The sequence below is a fragment of the Podarcis pityusensis genome (genome assembly GCF_964106645.2).
Source record: "Podarcis pityusensis genome assembly, chromosome: 3".
Lineage (NCBI taxonomy): Eukaryota > Metazoa > Chordata > Lepidosauria > Squamata > Lacertidae > Podarcis > Podarcis pityusensis.
The window spans coordinates 57199651-57213873 of NC_138026.1; the positions used below are offsets into that span (position 1 = coordinate 57199651).

The 14223-nt window shown below is 42.6% G+C and overlaps 1 protein-coding gene across 5 annotated transcripts in view; it reads right to left on the reverse strand.

Annotated features, from left to right (window-relative positions):
* MTCL3 (MTCL family member 3) overlaps positions 1-14223 on the reverse strand; it is a 35217-nt gene that overhangs the window by 8961 nt on the left and 12033 nt on the right. The window contains exons 5-7 of one of the 5 annotated variants that reach the window (XM_080999573.1): positions 9292-9360; positions 7171-8346; positions 4621-4991 (exon numbers count right to left, since the gene is read on the reverse strand). In XM_080999573.1, coding sequence (XP_080855699.1) covers positions 4881-4991; positions 7171-8346; positions 9292-9360 — 1356 coding nt within the window. In that variant the 3' untranslated portion in view covers positions 4621-4880. Of the gene's footprint in view, positions 1-4620; positions 4992-7170; positions 8347-9291; positions 9364-14223 lie in introns of all 5 variants that reach the window. The other 4 variants (XM_080999576.1, XM_080999574.1, XM_080999575.1 and 1 more) reach the window with 4 other exon arrangements.

Below are 14223 nucleotides of genomic sequence, written 5' to 3' on the forward strand. Positions count from 1 at the left end.
ATTGGTTTAGGGGAATGTGGGGAGGGGAGGTGCGGCCATCACCTGCCCCTCCAATGAATAGGGTATTCCGTTAAAGGAATCTGGGGGTCTGGATCTCGTCCGAAGCCCGGAGAGGGGCTAGGGCCATGCCAGGACCCCTGGGAACCCCAGGGGTGAGCACCAGTCAATATACACTGACGGAGATCCCCCTGCTGGTTGTTTACCCTTCCAGACTTCCTGCAGGGTGGGGCAGGAGCCAGATATAGTTTGATACCAATGCCTAAGCCAATACCAGTCACATTTGTGTATTTTAATAAAGTTGTGGCCCAAATTTGCCCATTAACATTTAACCTAAATTCTGTCTCCACTGTGTCTTTATTTCCATGGGGGATGGGTTTTGGGGCTTGAAGCACAAATATTGCTTGCCCAGCCTATCTCACCTTGTCTCACACAGCATCTTTGTATTGTGCATTGTTGCCTAAATAGCACCCCCACTGACTTCGCAGAAGTTATCCCAGGCGAGGATTTGGAGCCAAACTTTGGATGCTGGCTTTATTCACTCCCCTAGGTAGATCATGCTATGCTGTGCATGCAAAATCTATGACTAAAGGTGGTGCCATAGAAGTGCAATTGTGGACAATTGTCTTGCCCTTTCTTTCCCCTCCCTTCTGGTGGTAGCTGTTCATTGCAGAGCACATTTCTCAATCACATTGCTTATGCTGACTGGAACTCCAATGGAATATGCTGAAAGGTTTGTGAGTAAATAGTTCACTTCCTTTGGTATAATCTGCCTCAGTTCCAACCTGTCAAAATAGCTTTCTCCAGGCACTGCCAGGATTTAGATAGACTGCAGAAGGTATTAAGTGGCATATTAGCAAATGGGCCAAATACACTTCCTCATAAATATTTTGGTACATTCAGTCTGATAAAACAAGAACAATGCAATTATGACAGGAAAGAGGTACATGGTAATTTCTCAGGTTCTAGCATAGTAATACAATTCCACATTAAGGCCTACTTCTCACAAACAGCAGGTGAAGAAGTAATTCTGTTACTGGACTGTTCCACTACATATTGTAGCCCTGAACATATATTGATACCAGGAAGAAATGTTCTAGTCTCATTCAAGAAATATGCATATAGAGTTACGAGGCTGAAGGCTATGAGAAAATAAAAAGAACATTCTAGCCCTGGCGCACTGTAAAACCCTTAAGTACCAAAGAAGAGGCCTTCTGGATTAGGCCAAAGGCCCATCTGTTCCAGCATCCTGTTGTCATAGTAACCAGCCAGATGCCTATGGGAAGCATGTATGTAGGACCTGAGTGCAACAGCTGTCTCCTCATTAGTGACTCCCTGCAACTGGTATTCAGAGGCATACAGTGGTACCTCAGTTTACAAACAGTCCTGTTTATGAACTATTCAGTTTACGAACTCTGCAAAACCGAAAGTAGTGTTCTGGTTTGCGAACTTTACCTTGGTCTACAAATGGAAGCTGAACGGTGGATGGGCAGTGGGAGGCCTTATTAGGGAAAGCGCACCTCAGTTTAAGAATGGATTTGGTTTAACAAGGGACTTCAGGGACGGATTAAGTTTGTAAACCAAGGTACCAATGTACTGCTTCCAAGAATGGATGTAAATCATAGCCACAATGACTGGCAACCACTGGCAGCCTTGTCTTCTACGAATTTGTCTATCCTTCTTTAAAGTTGGTGGTTTTTGTTACACCTTGTGGGAGCCAATTCTGAAGTTTAACTGTGTTGTGTGTGAAGGAGTACCTCCCTTTGTCTGCCCTGAATCTTCCAACATTCAGCTTCATTGAGTTCTAAAATTATGAGACTGAGAAGTTTTTCTCCTGCATTTCCCCTTGTCATTCCAGAAGCATAGTTAATTCAGTCTATTCCAAGCCTAGCAAAGGAACTGGAGTGTGATGTTCTTAAGGCCCTGCACATGTTGTAAACAACTCCTGAAGGTCATCAGCAGTTCATCTTTCTTTTCGTTATGACACATTCAGGCCCTCTTTCTGGCAAATATTTCTATATTCCAATGACTGGGTATATTTCTGCTTCACAGTGGCACCTGCTTTCTTCCCCTCTGGTTCCAAGTGTTGGTGACACATGTCACCAGATCCTTGTCTTATTATATCTGCGACCAGGAGCTCCAGGCACAAAATATTTTCAGAGGAAAGAAATCTCCATCTCCTTGAAAGAGAGCTTTCAAACCACCATTTAATTTGAGAGTGGCAGAGATGGCTTGCGCAATTAGGGTGGGTGGAGGGAGAACTGTGTGACTCATCCCACATTCCTTAATTTTCAAGCTAGTCAAAGTTACTCTGCCTAAGACCTGTGAAATTCTGCACAGGGTGGCTGCTTGCATAAGCCCATTATCAGGGACATCTAGGAAGACTTGTAAGTTTGAAAGGGCTGTAGATCAGCCGTCACACACATGCTTTGTGTGCAAAAGGTCCAAGGTTCAATTCTCCTAATCTGGGCTTTGCCAAATACAAAGTGAAGCTGATGAGAGCCCAAGAAATTGGGTAGTACATGGCCTAGTGCAATTGCTCTGGTTGTCTCGCCCTAAAACCACCCAGGACGGTCTGTAATGATCGGGTTTCAGTGTGATCTTGCCCTGTTGTAAAACTGCAGCAGTTACAGTAAAGTCTGACGTTTCTTGGGTGTGAATGCACAACCCGCCCTTCAGTGCTTAATGGCATATTTATTAAAGAGGGGTGGGGAAACAGAATTACCATTTTATTATCAGCACATTTCTGTCATTAACTTTAAAAAAAAAATGGGTTTGTGTCATCGACTCTTAAACTGACTCCCCCCCCCTCAAGGGAATGATAAAAAGAAAAACAACAACAATCCTCTCTGGTGCAGAGAATTTATGGGATACGTTTTGTCTAGACGGGACTCTTTTGAAAGAAGGAAAGAAACTGGTGCATTGCAAATTGCCAGAAACACAGACCGCAGAGGGACATTGCCAAGTAATCTTACTGAAAAAATAAAAATAAGAGAGAGAGACAGGATGTTTAAGTTACAGGTAGGTAGCCGTGCTGGTCTGCCATAGTCGAAACAAAATAAAAAAATTCCTTCCAGTAGCACCTTAGAGATACTTCTTCAGTATCTGAAGAAGTGTGCATGCACATGGAAGCTCATACCAATGACAAACTTAGTTGGTCTCTAAGGTGCTACTGGAAGGGATTTTTAAGGATGTTTAAGAACTCTCTTACTCAGTGATCTGTCTGATGCCAAGGCAACTAGTTGTATCTTAAGAAAATGCAGAAATAGGGTCCACACAAAAAAAGGAGAGTGAGTTGGACCAGATCATCATCACTAAAGCATATATCTAGAATTTCACAGAACTGTAGAGCTGGAATGGACCACAAGGGTTCTCTAGTCCAACCCCCTGCAATGCACGAATCTTTTGCCCAATGTGGGGCTTGAACCCACAACCCTGAGATTAAGAATATCATGCTCTACCAACTGAGCTATTCCAAAAGGGCAATGAGATTGGCAAACATTCCACTGTTTCCCCCAAAGTGGATGTTTTTAAGTGTGTGTTCATGTTAATGGAAACAGAACACCTGGGGTGATTTCCTAATATAATTCATTACCTCCCTCAAACAAAAATATGGCATATTTGGGGATGAGATGGAATTAGATGCTTGCAACCTCACTGTGGGGTAGACCTGTGCAACCGTGACCTGCCAAGCTGAACATAGCTCACTGATGTGCAAGCAAATTCAATAAGCTTCTTTTTGGTCCGGTCTGCTTAGAGCCTGGCCTCACTGTTGTGGGGGTGGGCAGGAAGAAAGCTGGCAAACTACAGCCTTCGCCTAGTGGGCTGTGTTCTTCTTGGAGGGTCACATATTGAGTATGCTTTCTGTGGAGACACAGAAACTGTAAAAACCAATTTCTGTGTCTACTCTGAAAGGCATGCTTAATTTCTACATTGATCTGCTCTCTAGATGTACTTTAACGACATGCACAGCTTATTTAGTCTTGTTTTTCCCTTGACCTTAACCCAGCAAGCTACAGTAAAGAAAAATAATGGCTAGAGGCAGAGTTGAGATATGGCCAGGAGGCTTCAGGAATACAGAAGAATATCTGATAAGTGATGAGCTGACACAAGAAGTGAAATCCTTCATCATTTTTCTATCTCACCATGGTTTTGGTCAATAAAGGCCAGATCTACATCATTATCCATGCTATTCTGACATTTGTCGCTGACATTTTATACCACTCAGATATTATCAGACTCTAAACTAAACCAAATCTACATTCACTACAAGATGTTAAGTCATTCAGTGTTCCAGGGGATTAATCCTGGACTTAGGAGCTAGACATTCAGTTCCCAAAGGATCCTGGTAGAAGCTCTGCATATATATCAACTGCCAGGAAGTCAGGCAAACTCCATGTAAAATCAATTTTAAATTCACAGCTCTGTTCTGAAGAACACAAACTGCAGTGAGTACAATATAAGCATTGCATGGAGGGGAAACCTGCAACATTTCTACTATTGTATAGTTTACGAAATGTACTGTGAAATAGCTATTAGCTGTTTACAGCCTCATTCCCATTTCCCCCCTAAAAATAAAATAGATAAATAAAAAGAATGAAGATCTGTTTTTAACCTGCTTACCTAGCTTTTTTTTTTATGACCACGATCAATTCCGTTGTGGAAATGGTGTCCTCTGTGTGTCGTTGCTTCCTGTGTGACTGTATTTGGGCACCTAAGGGCTGGTTTGCCTTCTTTCAAATAAGTAGTCTTCAGTGTTTTTACAACAGTAGTGTTGGCTACAGAAACTTATAGCTCTTGCACTTCTTGTCTTGGGAGGGATGGACAAAACAAAACAAACTGAAAATAATACTACAATGAATGGTAAAATGATGAAAAAAGATCTACAGCACAAAGAACAGTGTGAAAAGGAAGACAAGCTTAAATATTGTTGTGTAAGAAAGGGATGAAAATAATACAAGGATGAGAATCAGTAAAATGATAGGCTGGAACATCTGGGAAGGTACAAAGACAAGATAATGCTATATTAATGAAACAATAAACAACAAATTTCCAGAGAGTGAAAAATCAGAATCTGGAACCTAGACCTACAAAGACACTATGCTTGGGCTGACTAGTTTTAGCAGATCAGTTTTCAAAAGATCACTTTTATCTTGGAAACCAATTCTCATCAACGGTATTCTGAAGTTGACTATATTGTCTTAGATCTGAGATTACATCAAAATCGTCTTATGAAAATGCTGCCATGCTTTTATTTGCTTTTCCTTTTGCCAGTTTGTGAAAGTTTATTTCACTTTTCTTTTCCATCCACTTGCAACGGGCAGCACTACATTCATTGCATCCATGATTTACTGATAGAGGAAAGGTTAAAACCACATCCATCCATTAAACATGAAAGTCAGGACAAATTGAAACCTTGGCAAACTGTTGATTTTTTGGGTGCACTGAGTCTAAATTTGCAACCTCCTACCATGTATATTATGTAGTATATGACCAGAGGAGCATGCATATGCATCTGTACTCCCCGACACATAATTCTAATGGATTTTTTTACCATCTCCGAAGGGGAAAATATACACATGCATTTGTCTCTCACCTCAAAAGTTTTTATCTTAAGAAGGCATTGCCCCACCACATACAAGCGCATTACAGCTGATGACAGCCTGGGCCAGCCCTAATTTTAAAAACCTTCACACTTAATGCAGAAATGCACCCTGCAGCTTTGACAAAGCAGAGGAACATTGCAATACATGATTTAGATTACTAACCCTGCATTCCAATGAATTATAAGATGCAGGGGTAGGTTTCAGAAACTAGTGCATGGACTTCTGCAAGAGACTCCAAGGCAGTTCCAGCTATTTCACAAATGTGAGGCTTTTTAAAGGCCAAATTGCCACATGGGGAGGCAGTGATTTTCAGGCAATGGGGAGGAGGTAAAAGTGCATGGTGAAGAGAAAGTTAATCCTGCTCACTTGCAATCTCTTCCCTAAAAATGTTGCAACTGGAGCAATTAGGATTTTTTAAAAAAACCCTCATATTGGAGCCATTGGGGGCTTTTTTCCCTCAAGCACAACTGATCTGTGATGAGAGAAAACATAGGGAGCAAGGGATTAACCTTCTCTCCCCAACTGTGACTCCCACCCCCCTTAAAAAAAGTCCCTCTGCACAGTCAGAAAGCTTAAAAAGGACTTTCAGTGGTACTTGTGATTTTTGTTTTAAGCAGTCTATTTGTTGCACTGAGCGGTCAGGGTAAGGAGAGGCATGGCAAGTGAGGAAAGTAACTCATGGGCTTGACTGAGAGGCCGAAGGGGATCATAGCTACAGTATGAGCTGGATGTTCCCTGCACCTGGATTACTGGATGTGGGGAGAGTCTTCTGCCAACCTCTACAATAGATTTGGCATGTCTTGTAAAGCTGAATATTTTGCTCTTGTAGCACTAGTGCTGGCTCCAGGTTGGTTTGTTAATTTTTTGTGGGGGCACAGGAAACAGCAGCAGCACTCTCACTGTGAGACCACCTTCTCCTTTCTGCAATATGGTGCTGCTGGCTCCCCCTTGCCAATACCACATGATTGCTTGCCAGGGCAGAAGCCAGCCAGCCAGCCAGCAAGCAAGCAAGTAGTGGCAGCCATTCTCTTGCCCCTTTGGGGCCTGAGGGAAAGGCCAGGCAAGAAAGCCAGAGGAGCCATGGGGGGGGGGTTTGGCAATGGGTCCAATGTGATTGCCAGTGCTGATGCCAGCCCCACACAGTCTTGAGAATCCAATACAGTGGAATCTCTGTTGTTGAACGTAATCCATTGTGGAAGACTGTTCAACTTCCAAAATGTTCGACAACCGAGGCTCAATGGGCAGTCGGAAGAGTCAATTGAGAAAATTGAGAAACGCGCCTCAGAAGCCGGTCGACTTCTGAGGCACGTTCAAAAGTGGAAACAATTACTTCTGGGTTTTCAGTGTTCAAAAACCAAAACGTTTGGCTTCTGAGACGCTCAAAAACTGAGGTTCCACTGTACTGTGATTGGGTTGCAGACATTAATCTGGCAAATTTACAATTAAGCCAGAGAAATGTAAAAAGAAGACTATTATATAAGAATTTCAAGAAAATGTGGCTCAAATATCCATGGCATCTTGGGCTGAATTTTTTTTTACCTGGATGGCTTAATAGGTAAAAATCTACCTGACTCACTGACAAAGGTTCATCTGTACTTCGGTCGTCCGAAGACTTTGGAACTTCTAGTCTGTCAATAAAGGTCTGGAGCTCTTTTCTGAACGCCTTCATTTGGGCATTTATCCGGTAAAGAAGTTCATGCTCCCGTATCCGACTGCCATCATCTTCATCATCCATAAGTCCAAACAGGTCCCCATTTGCCACATAAACTCTTGCCTCTGTTATTATGGTGCTTGTGTCTGAAATCAGGCGGTCTATCGTCTTGCCCAGGCGTTCTGCCTCACAGCGGATGTCCTTCATTTGCTGCCGGTCGGTGAAGCTTTTCTGCCACCCTGCTGGCGTTGGGTAGAAGCTTCTTGTGGGGGTCAGGCAACGTATGTTGCGGACCTCCTCCGAGTCACTTTCCCCACCAATGGGCCCCTCACGCTTGCGGTGTGGGGGCCGAGAGTCATCATCACTTTCTTTTTTCCCTGCGTCACTTTCAGCATCGCTGTCTCTGGGGCTGCCCCGGATCCCCAGATGAGAGGCTAGATCATAGCGCTGCATGTTGGACATCAAGACTCTGTTCTCGTACTGGAGCTGCATGACTTTACCACTGAGGTCATTGATCTGCATGCGAGCAGCTTTGAGCTCTTCTTGCAGCACATCCATCTTGACACTATCATAGTGCCTTGAACTGTCGTGAGCCCCACTCTTGTATTTGTATTTGTTCAGCTCTGTCGTGATGCGCTTGTTTTGTTCTTCTACATCAGCCAAGTTCCTCCTCAGCAATTCAGTTTCGTCCTCAACTAGCTGAAGATGCTGACGTAATTCTGAGAGGGATTCGTTCTGCTCCCCCATGAGGGGGTTGGCTGCCCCTGAAAAATCATCCCCTCTTAAGTCATCCAGCTCTGCTTTCAGCCCTCTGTTTTCCACTTCCAGCTCCACTATTTTCCTTCCCAGAATATTGGCTTCTTCTTCTACCAATCTCAGACGGAGCTTGAGTTCTGATTCTCTTGTGGTAGGTGGGCCTCCTGCTTCCCCTTTGGGTAAGGGACTGTCTAGGTCACCATAAAACGACCGATACTTCTGCAGGTCATGTTCAAACCTGTCCTTTTCCTTGTCTATTTTGGCCAGCTTCTTCCTCATCAGGGCTGCTTCCTCTTTGACAAACTGCAACTGGCATTTCAGATCTTCACTGTCCTCCTTACAAAAGGAAAAGGTTATTCAACAGTTACTTCATGCGTGCAAGCCAAAACACCACTTGGCAATTCAACAAAAGAAAACACCGAAGAGTAGAACTCTGGCCCTCGAAGAACATAGTGGGTGTCTTCCCGCCCTACATTCATTTCAACAGAGGCAAGCCTCCATTTGACCCAGATTTCAATTACGAAAACATCTGTGCTGTGCCATAAGAGCAAAATCTGATGCTACATCTAAAGGAGATTCAGGAACCTTATTCATAGATAAAGCATAGCTAAAATCTCCCAAACCAATTAAAAATAAAAATATTTGTGTCCGATGCATTCACACATTTTTTTATGTGTAGGGGTTTATCTACAATACGTTGATCTGTTTAAGTGCCCCTGAGGAATAGCTGAGATTCTGACCAAGGGATTCTTATTCCTGGCATTATAAAATGAAGGGAAATGTTATCCTACAAGGAATAGTTTGTGACATTTATTGTCATATAATTAGTGAAATAAGTAGTGATCTATGTTTATCACTGTTATAGCCATTCAACAGTAGTCTAGGCTTTGCACTTTAGCTGTATAGATACTGAGAATTAATTATAATTAATATTTGGGCCGTGTTCTAGCAAACAAGTATCACAAAAACAGCAGCAGATTTCCTATGCGTGACGAAGGAAACACTTGCACTCATGGATCTTTGCATTCCATACCCAGTATGGTGTATTGGTTGGAGTGAAAGACTGGGAGACCGGGGTTCAAATTCTCAACCAGCCATGAAGCCCATTGGGTGACCTTGTGCCAGCTACTGGCTCTCAGCCTAACCTACCTCACTAGGTTATTGTGAAGATACAATGGGGAGGGAGAGAAGTATATATGCCAGCTTGAGCTCCTGGGAGAAAAGGTGGGGTAGAAAAGCCATAAGCTAGACCATAGAATAGGCAGGTACATTTGAGCTCACCTCGGTGGGTGTCTGCTGTGACTTCTTCTCTGATTTCTGCAGGTCCTTGCTTCCCCTTCTTTTCATGGACTGCTATAAAAGAAAGATCAGGGGCAATACATAAAGGTCAGATGTAGTCAACAGATGTATGAAAAGTGTACACAATGCAAATCCATTAAAGCACCATTTGAAACAGACAAAACTTCCAGCTATCTTTTTCATAATATTTGTGGCTCCACAATCCAGAGACATTTGCCTTGGAATAATATCAGGATAATGCCATACAAAACAATCCCATTCTGTAATTATTATTCTTAATAAATTAAATAGTCAAAGTAGTATCAGAAACAAATGATGTATTTTTTTTAAAAAAAACTACCCCCTCCCCTTAAAAATCGACTTAGAAATCTTGTAGTTTAAAAGAGATCTACATGCTTTCATATCTTTTTTTACCACACCAGAGGTAGACGTGGCAACGTTAGGGTGCTGCTATACCCTGCAGTTCTGCATCGCTGAGTTGACAAATGCTGTTTACACTTTCCCAACGTGCCCTACATCTTTATGAATACTGGGGACCAGAGCTTTGTGAAAAACATTTTATGACAAGTTAATAGCCTCTTTTACCTGTCTAATGCATAGGTTACCAAATATGAAAACCTTTTTTATCCTTCCTTTGAATATGAAGAATACCTTAGGAGTTATTTTAGTATGCAATATACTAATCTTTCAGTAGAACACCTAGCAATTTACCACTTTCCTCTATCTTCTTTTTTAAAAATCAAATGCATGCAGTTTAAGTTGCTTTTAGTATCATGTAGCTACTGAAAAACACAACAAAATAAGGCCATCTGCAACTCAATTTAGCCATAGTACTTGCATTTACATGAACTTAGGGGTATCATCCATTTTACATTATCACATTGTGGCAATTCTGGAGCAAAGGAAATATTCATCCTTGCTGGGAACATCCAGTCACACTGCAAGTTCTGGGAACAGGGCCAGCACTCTGGATGATGGCTCAGTCAGGAACTCATCTGGAAGTCTAACAAATGACCAACAGTGCCCAATCCTAGTATTGGGTGGGGTTCCTTGCAGAATGTGAGGAGGGGAAAGTCCTTCTCTTCAGGTTTACACTTTGTCTGCAATCCTAACCCCCGCCCCACTCATGGGGCTTTGCAGAGTGGCCATGGTGGAAGGTCAGGGGGTACAAGAAGATTGGGCTCAACCCCTGAGGTCTGGACCCAATCACAGGCTGAGATGGCAATTGGTATCATGGCAGCAAGACTAGCTCAGGATCCTGTGGATCCCAGGCCAGCTCAACCATGCCCCCTTCCCCAACTTCAGAATATGCCATTTGGGAACTTCCCGCTGGGCTCTGCTGGCAGGAATGCCACCTATCTGTTGGGAGGGCAGAAAGGAGAGATCAGTTCAGTCAGCAGTGCTGACACCTCCATGCAATCCACACACATCCAGCCTGGCGAAAGACCCAATGAAATATAAGAGCTCAACTTAGTGAATACTCTAGGCATGACTAAGTCTGGATCTAACCCAATGCACATTTTGATAGAGCAAAAAGCAGAAGACTATTCTTCTTTCTCTTACCCACCCCCCTGCCACACTTGTTCCTATTCACTGCAGTAATCCTTTGTTATTATTATCAGGTTGACATCTGCTGGGCAATGTGTGTTTTTCTTTCTCTTGAGCTGTATGTTTCCAGGCTAAGTTAATCACTATGATATTACCAGGGCATGGAGAATGCTTAACCCATGTTAAAAGGCATAAGATTAATCTGCATGAGGTATTCTTTAAAATCCTCCCCTACACACCCTGCTCCTTCCAAATGGAAATGTTCTCAAGACATGATCTTTAGCGCTATGAAACTATCAAGAGGTCCAAGTTTCCAGCTGGTAGGAATTCTCATCTCTTAACATTTTCAGTGCAAAAAGAGGCCCTGGTGCACTGACACGGTTATAATTATTACACTGAGTCATATTATCGAGGATGCAAACTGCTGATATCTATTCAAATTAAAGGTGTAGTCAAACCTCTAGCACGGTATTTTTCTGGTAACTGAGCTTCCAGGACAGTCACTATCAATCAGGCTTTAAATGAACCTAAGTCTCTCTTTATTCTAGGCAAGCAGAATGGCAGCATGTGCTCAGTGAATACCTCCTAAGCTTTATGGCCAGCCATCTGAAACCTAAAGCAGGGAAGTCATTAGAGACAAGTTTCAACTAAAATTATATCTCAGGCTTCTCTATACGACAACTATCATGGATTTAGCATTTCATTATAATTCAAGACAAGAGGAAAAAGACTCTCAAATCTAAATGGGTGGTTCAGATGTTAGTAAATAGTTCCACCTAGGGTTGGTACAGGGAACCACTGGCCCTCCAGATGTTGCTGAACTACAGCTCCCATCATCCATTGGCCATGCTTGCTAAGGCTGTATGGAAGAAGTAATATCTGATCTCACACAATTGCAGATACAGCCAACATTTCCTAGAGAGCTGCTTCGTATGAGGGGATCAGTGAAACATCTGCAGCTTGTGCATATTAACAGTGGGTAAGCACAGCTGTACTTGTAGAAACACTTGGTCAGCCATTAATTCCACCATAGACCCTGGATCTTTTTCAGCACCATTTGAATCAGCTGTAAATGTTTCCCAAAGGATAGAGGTTTGATGCTCCTACCAGGTGTAACTATAGTAGGCTTCTCATATATTTGGAAGAACCAACAAAAAAATAGAACAAATTTCCAAGCATGGCATCTTCCCTCATACTCACTCACAAATTAGTGAGAGTCTACCAAAGTTTACCTTTGGTACATAACACCCTTCTTGAAAGACCTACATTGGCTCCCAGTACGTTTCCGAGCACAATTCAAAATGTTGGCGCTGACTTTTAAAGCCCTAAACGGCCTCGGACCAGTATACCTGAAGGAGCGTCTCCACCCCCATTGTTTTGTTTTTTTAATTAATATTTATTAAAGTTTCACAAAGAATAAAATCACATTGATAAAAAAGAAAAATCTGAAAATAAAGAAAAAAAGTACACAATACAAAATACAAAATACAAAAAGATAAAAAAAAATTCCATCTTTTCATAACTTTTTTTTAAATTTACTTGTTTCCCAGACTTCCTCATACCTCCCTCTTTTGTATTCCAGTTCAGTTTGTTAGTCCAGCAATTTCTTTCCCTCCTTTTTAATCCCAATCCTTAATCTTAATATATTGTAACTTTAAGTTTTTACCTATTAAAAACCAATTTTTCCATTCTTTTAACCTTTTTAATCCTAATCCTTAATCTTGATATATTTATAACTTTAAAGCCTGTACAGCTAGAAGCCAGTTAACTTCAATCCAACATCACTCTAGCATTCATTAATTTTGCAATATTTCTGTAAATAATCTTTAAATTTCTTCCAATCTTCTTCCACCAACTCTTCTCCCTGGTCACGGATTCTGCCAGTCATTTCCGCCTCCAAATTCCACTAGGGGGACACTGTAACAGTCATAAAGTTCTTAAAGTAATTTACTTCTCCCTTTAGTCCCCCAATTCACCAGAAAGGTAACAATCTATCTTAGGCTGTTACTTTAAGACCAGGAGATACCTATCAGCAATATTGTATCCAAATTGTATTTCAGATGCAGAGCTAGCTGTCAAAATACGTTCAAAGACAGTACATTCTCTTAGGCTTTTTACTGACACTGGGAACCCGTTCCAGGGGTTTTGAGCGGTGGTTTTTATCTCCTCTTCCTCACTTCTTCTTAGGGAAATAATGTTCAAGGCTTCCCCCCCTCCTCCCCCAAATTGAGGGGGGGGGGGAATCCCGGTTAGATGATCGGATTGTAATCCTTTTGCGCGTCTTTTAAAGCTTTCGCTTTCAAGTTCAGTGCTTTGTTCTATCTACAAGAGCTGGAGGCAGACTTCCTTTTTATGCCTCTCCGCTTCGGCCAATTACTTCCAATTTTTGTACAGTTCCTTTAATTACGCAGTAATCCTACTCACGGATCGTTGTTTTCAAAGCCAAATTGTCAAGGAAGAAAGGCAGCGCTCTCCGGCAACAGCTATGCAGCTTCACTCCACAGAAGAAGCAGACGACTCACAGCACAGCGCCACTTCCCCACTCTGTTCCGGAGCCCATTGCCGGGTTCCTTCGCGGATTGGGGGGGCGCAGACAGTGCCCGCCAAGTCCCAGGGTCACAGGCTTCACCCGCCTGTGATTTAAGGGGTCCCCGCTGCGCCGAAGCGGTATCCGACCCTATTTCTGTGGAGCGGGTTCCCTCCGAATCAGAGGGAATCCGCCATTACCGTTGGCGCCACCTCCGGAAGTTGTCCACCCCCATTGTTCAGTCCGGACACTGAGGTCCAGCTTTGAGGGCCTTCTGGCGGTTCCCTCACTGCGAGAAGTGAGGTTACAGGGAACCAGACAGAGGGCCTTCTCGGTAGTGGCTCCCGCCCTGTGGAATGCCCTCCCACCAGATGTCAAAGGAATAAACAACTATCTGATGTTTAGAAGACATCTGAAGGCAGCCCTGTTTAGGGAAGGTTTTTAATGACTGATGTTTTAATGTATTTTTAATCTCCTGTTGGAAGCCGCCCAGAGTGGCTGGGGAGACCCAACAAGATGGGCGGGGTATAAGTAATAAATTATTGTTAAATTATTATTATTATTATTATTATTATTATTACCTCCTCAGCTCTTAATAAACTCAGAGAAAATTTCAGTTTGATTTGTGAAGTCAATGGACTTCATAGATGGTAAGTTTATAGCGCAACAGGTGTGCAGCTGGTCCCTATTTCTTGGTTAGGATCCATGTGTGTCCTGCTAAGGCTGCACTTTTGCTTTAGGGATATCTCAACATTTCTAAGCTTTAAACTGCAATATGTTGCTTCTGGGAAAAAGATGCCATTAATTTCCCAGCTACAGGTGCTGCAGCTGTACAAATT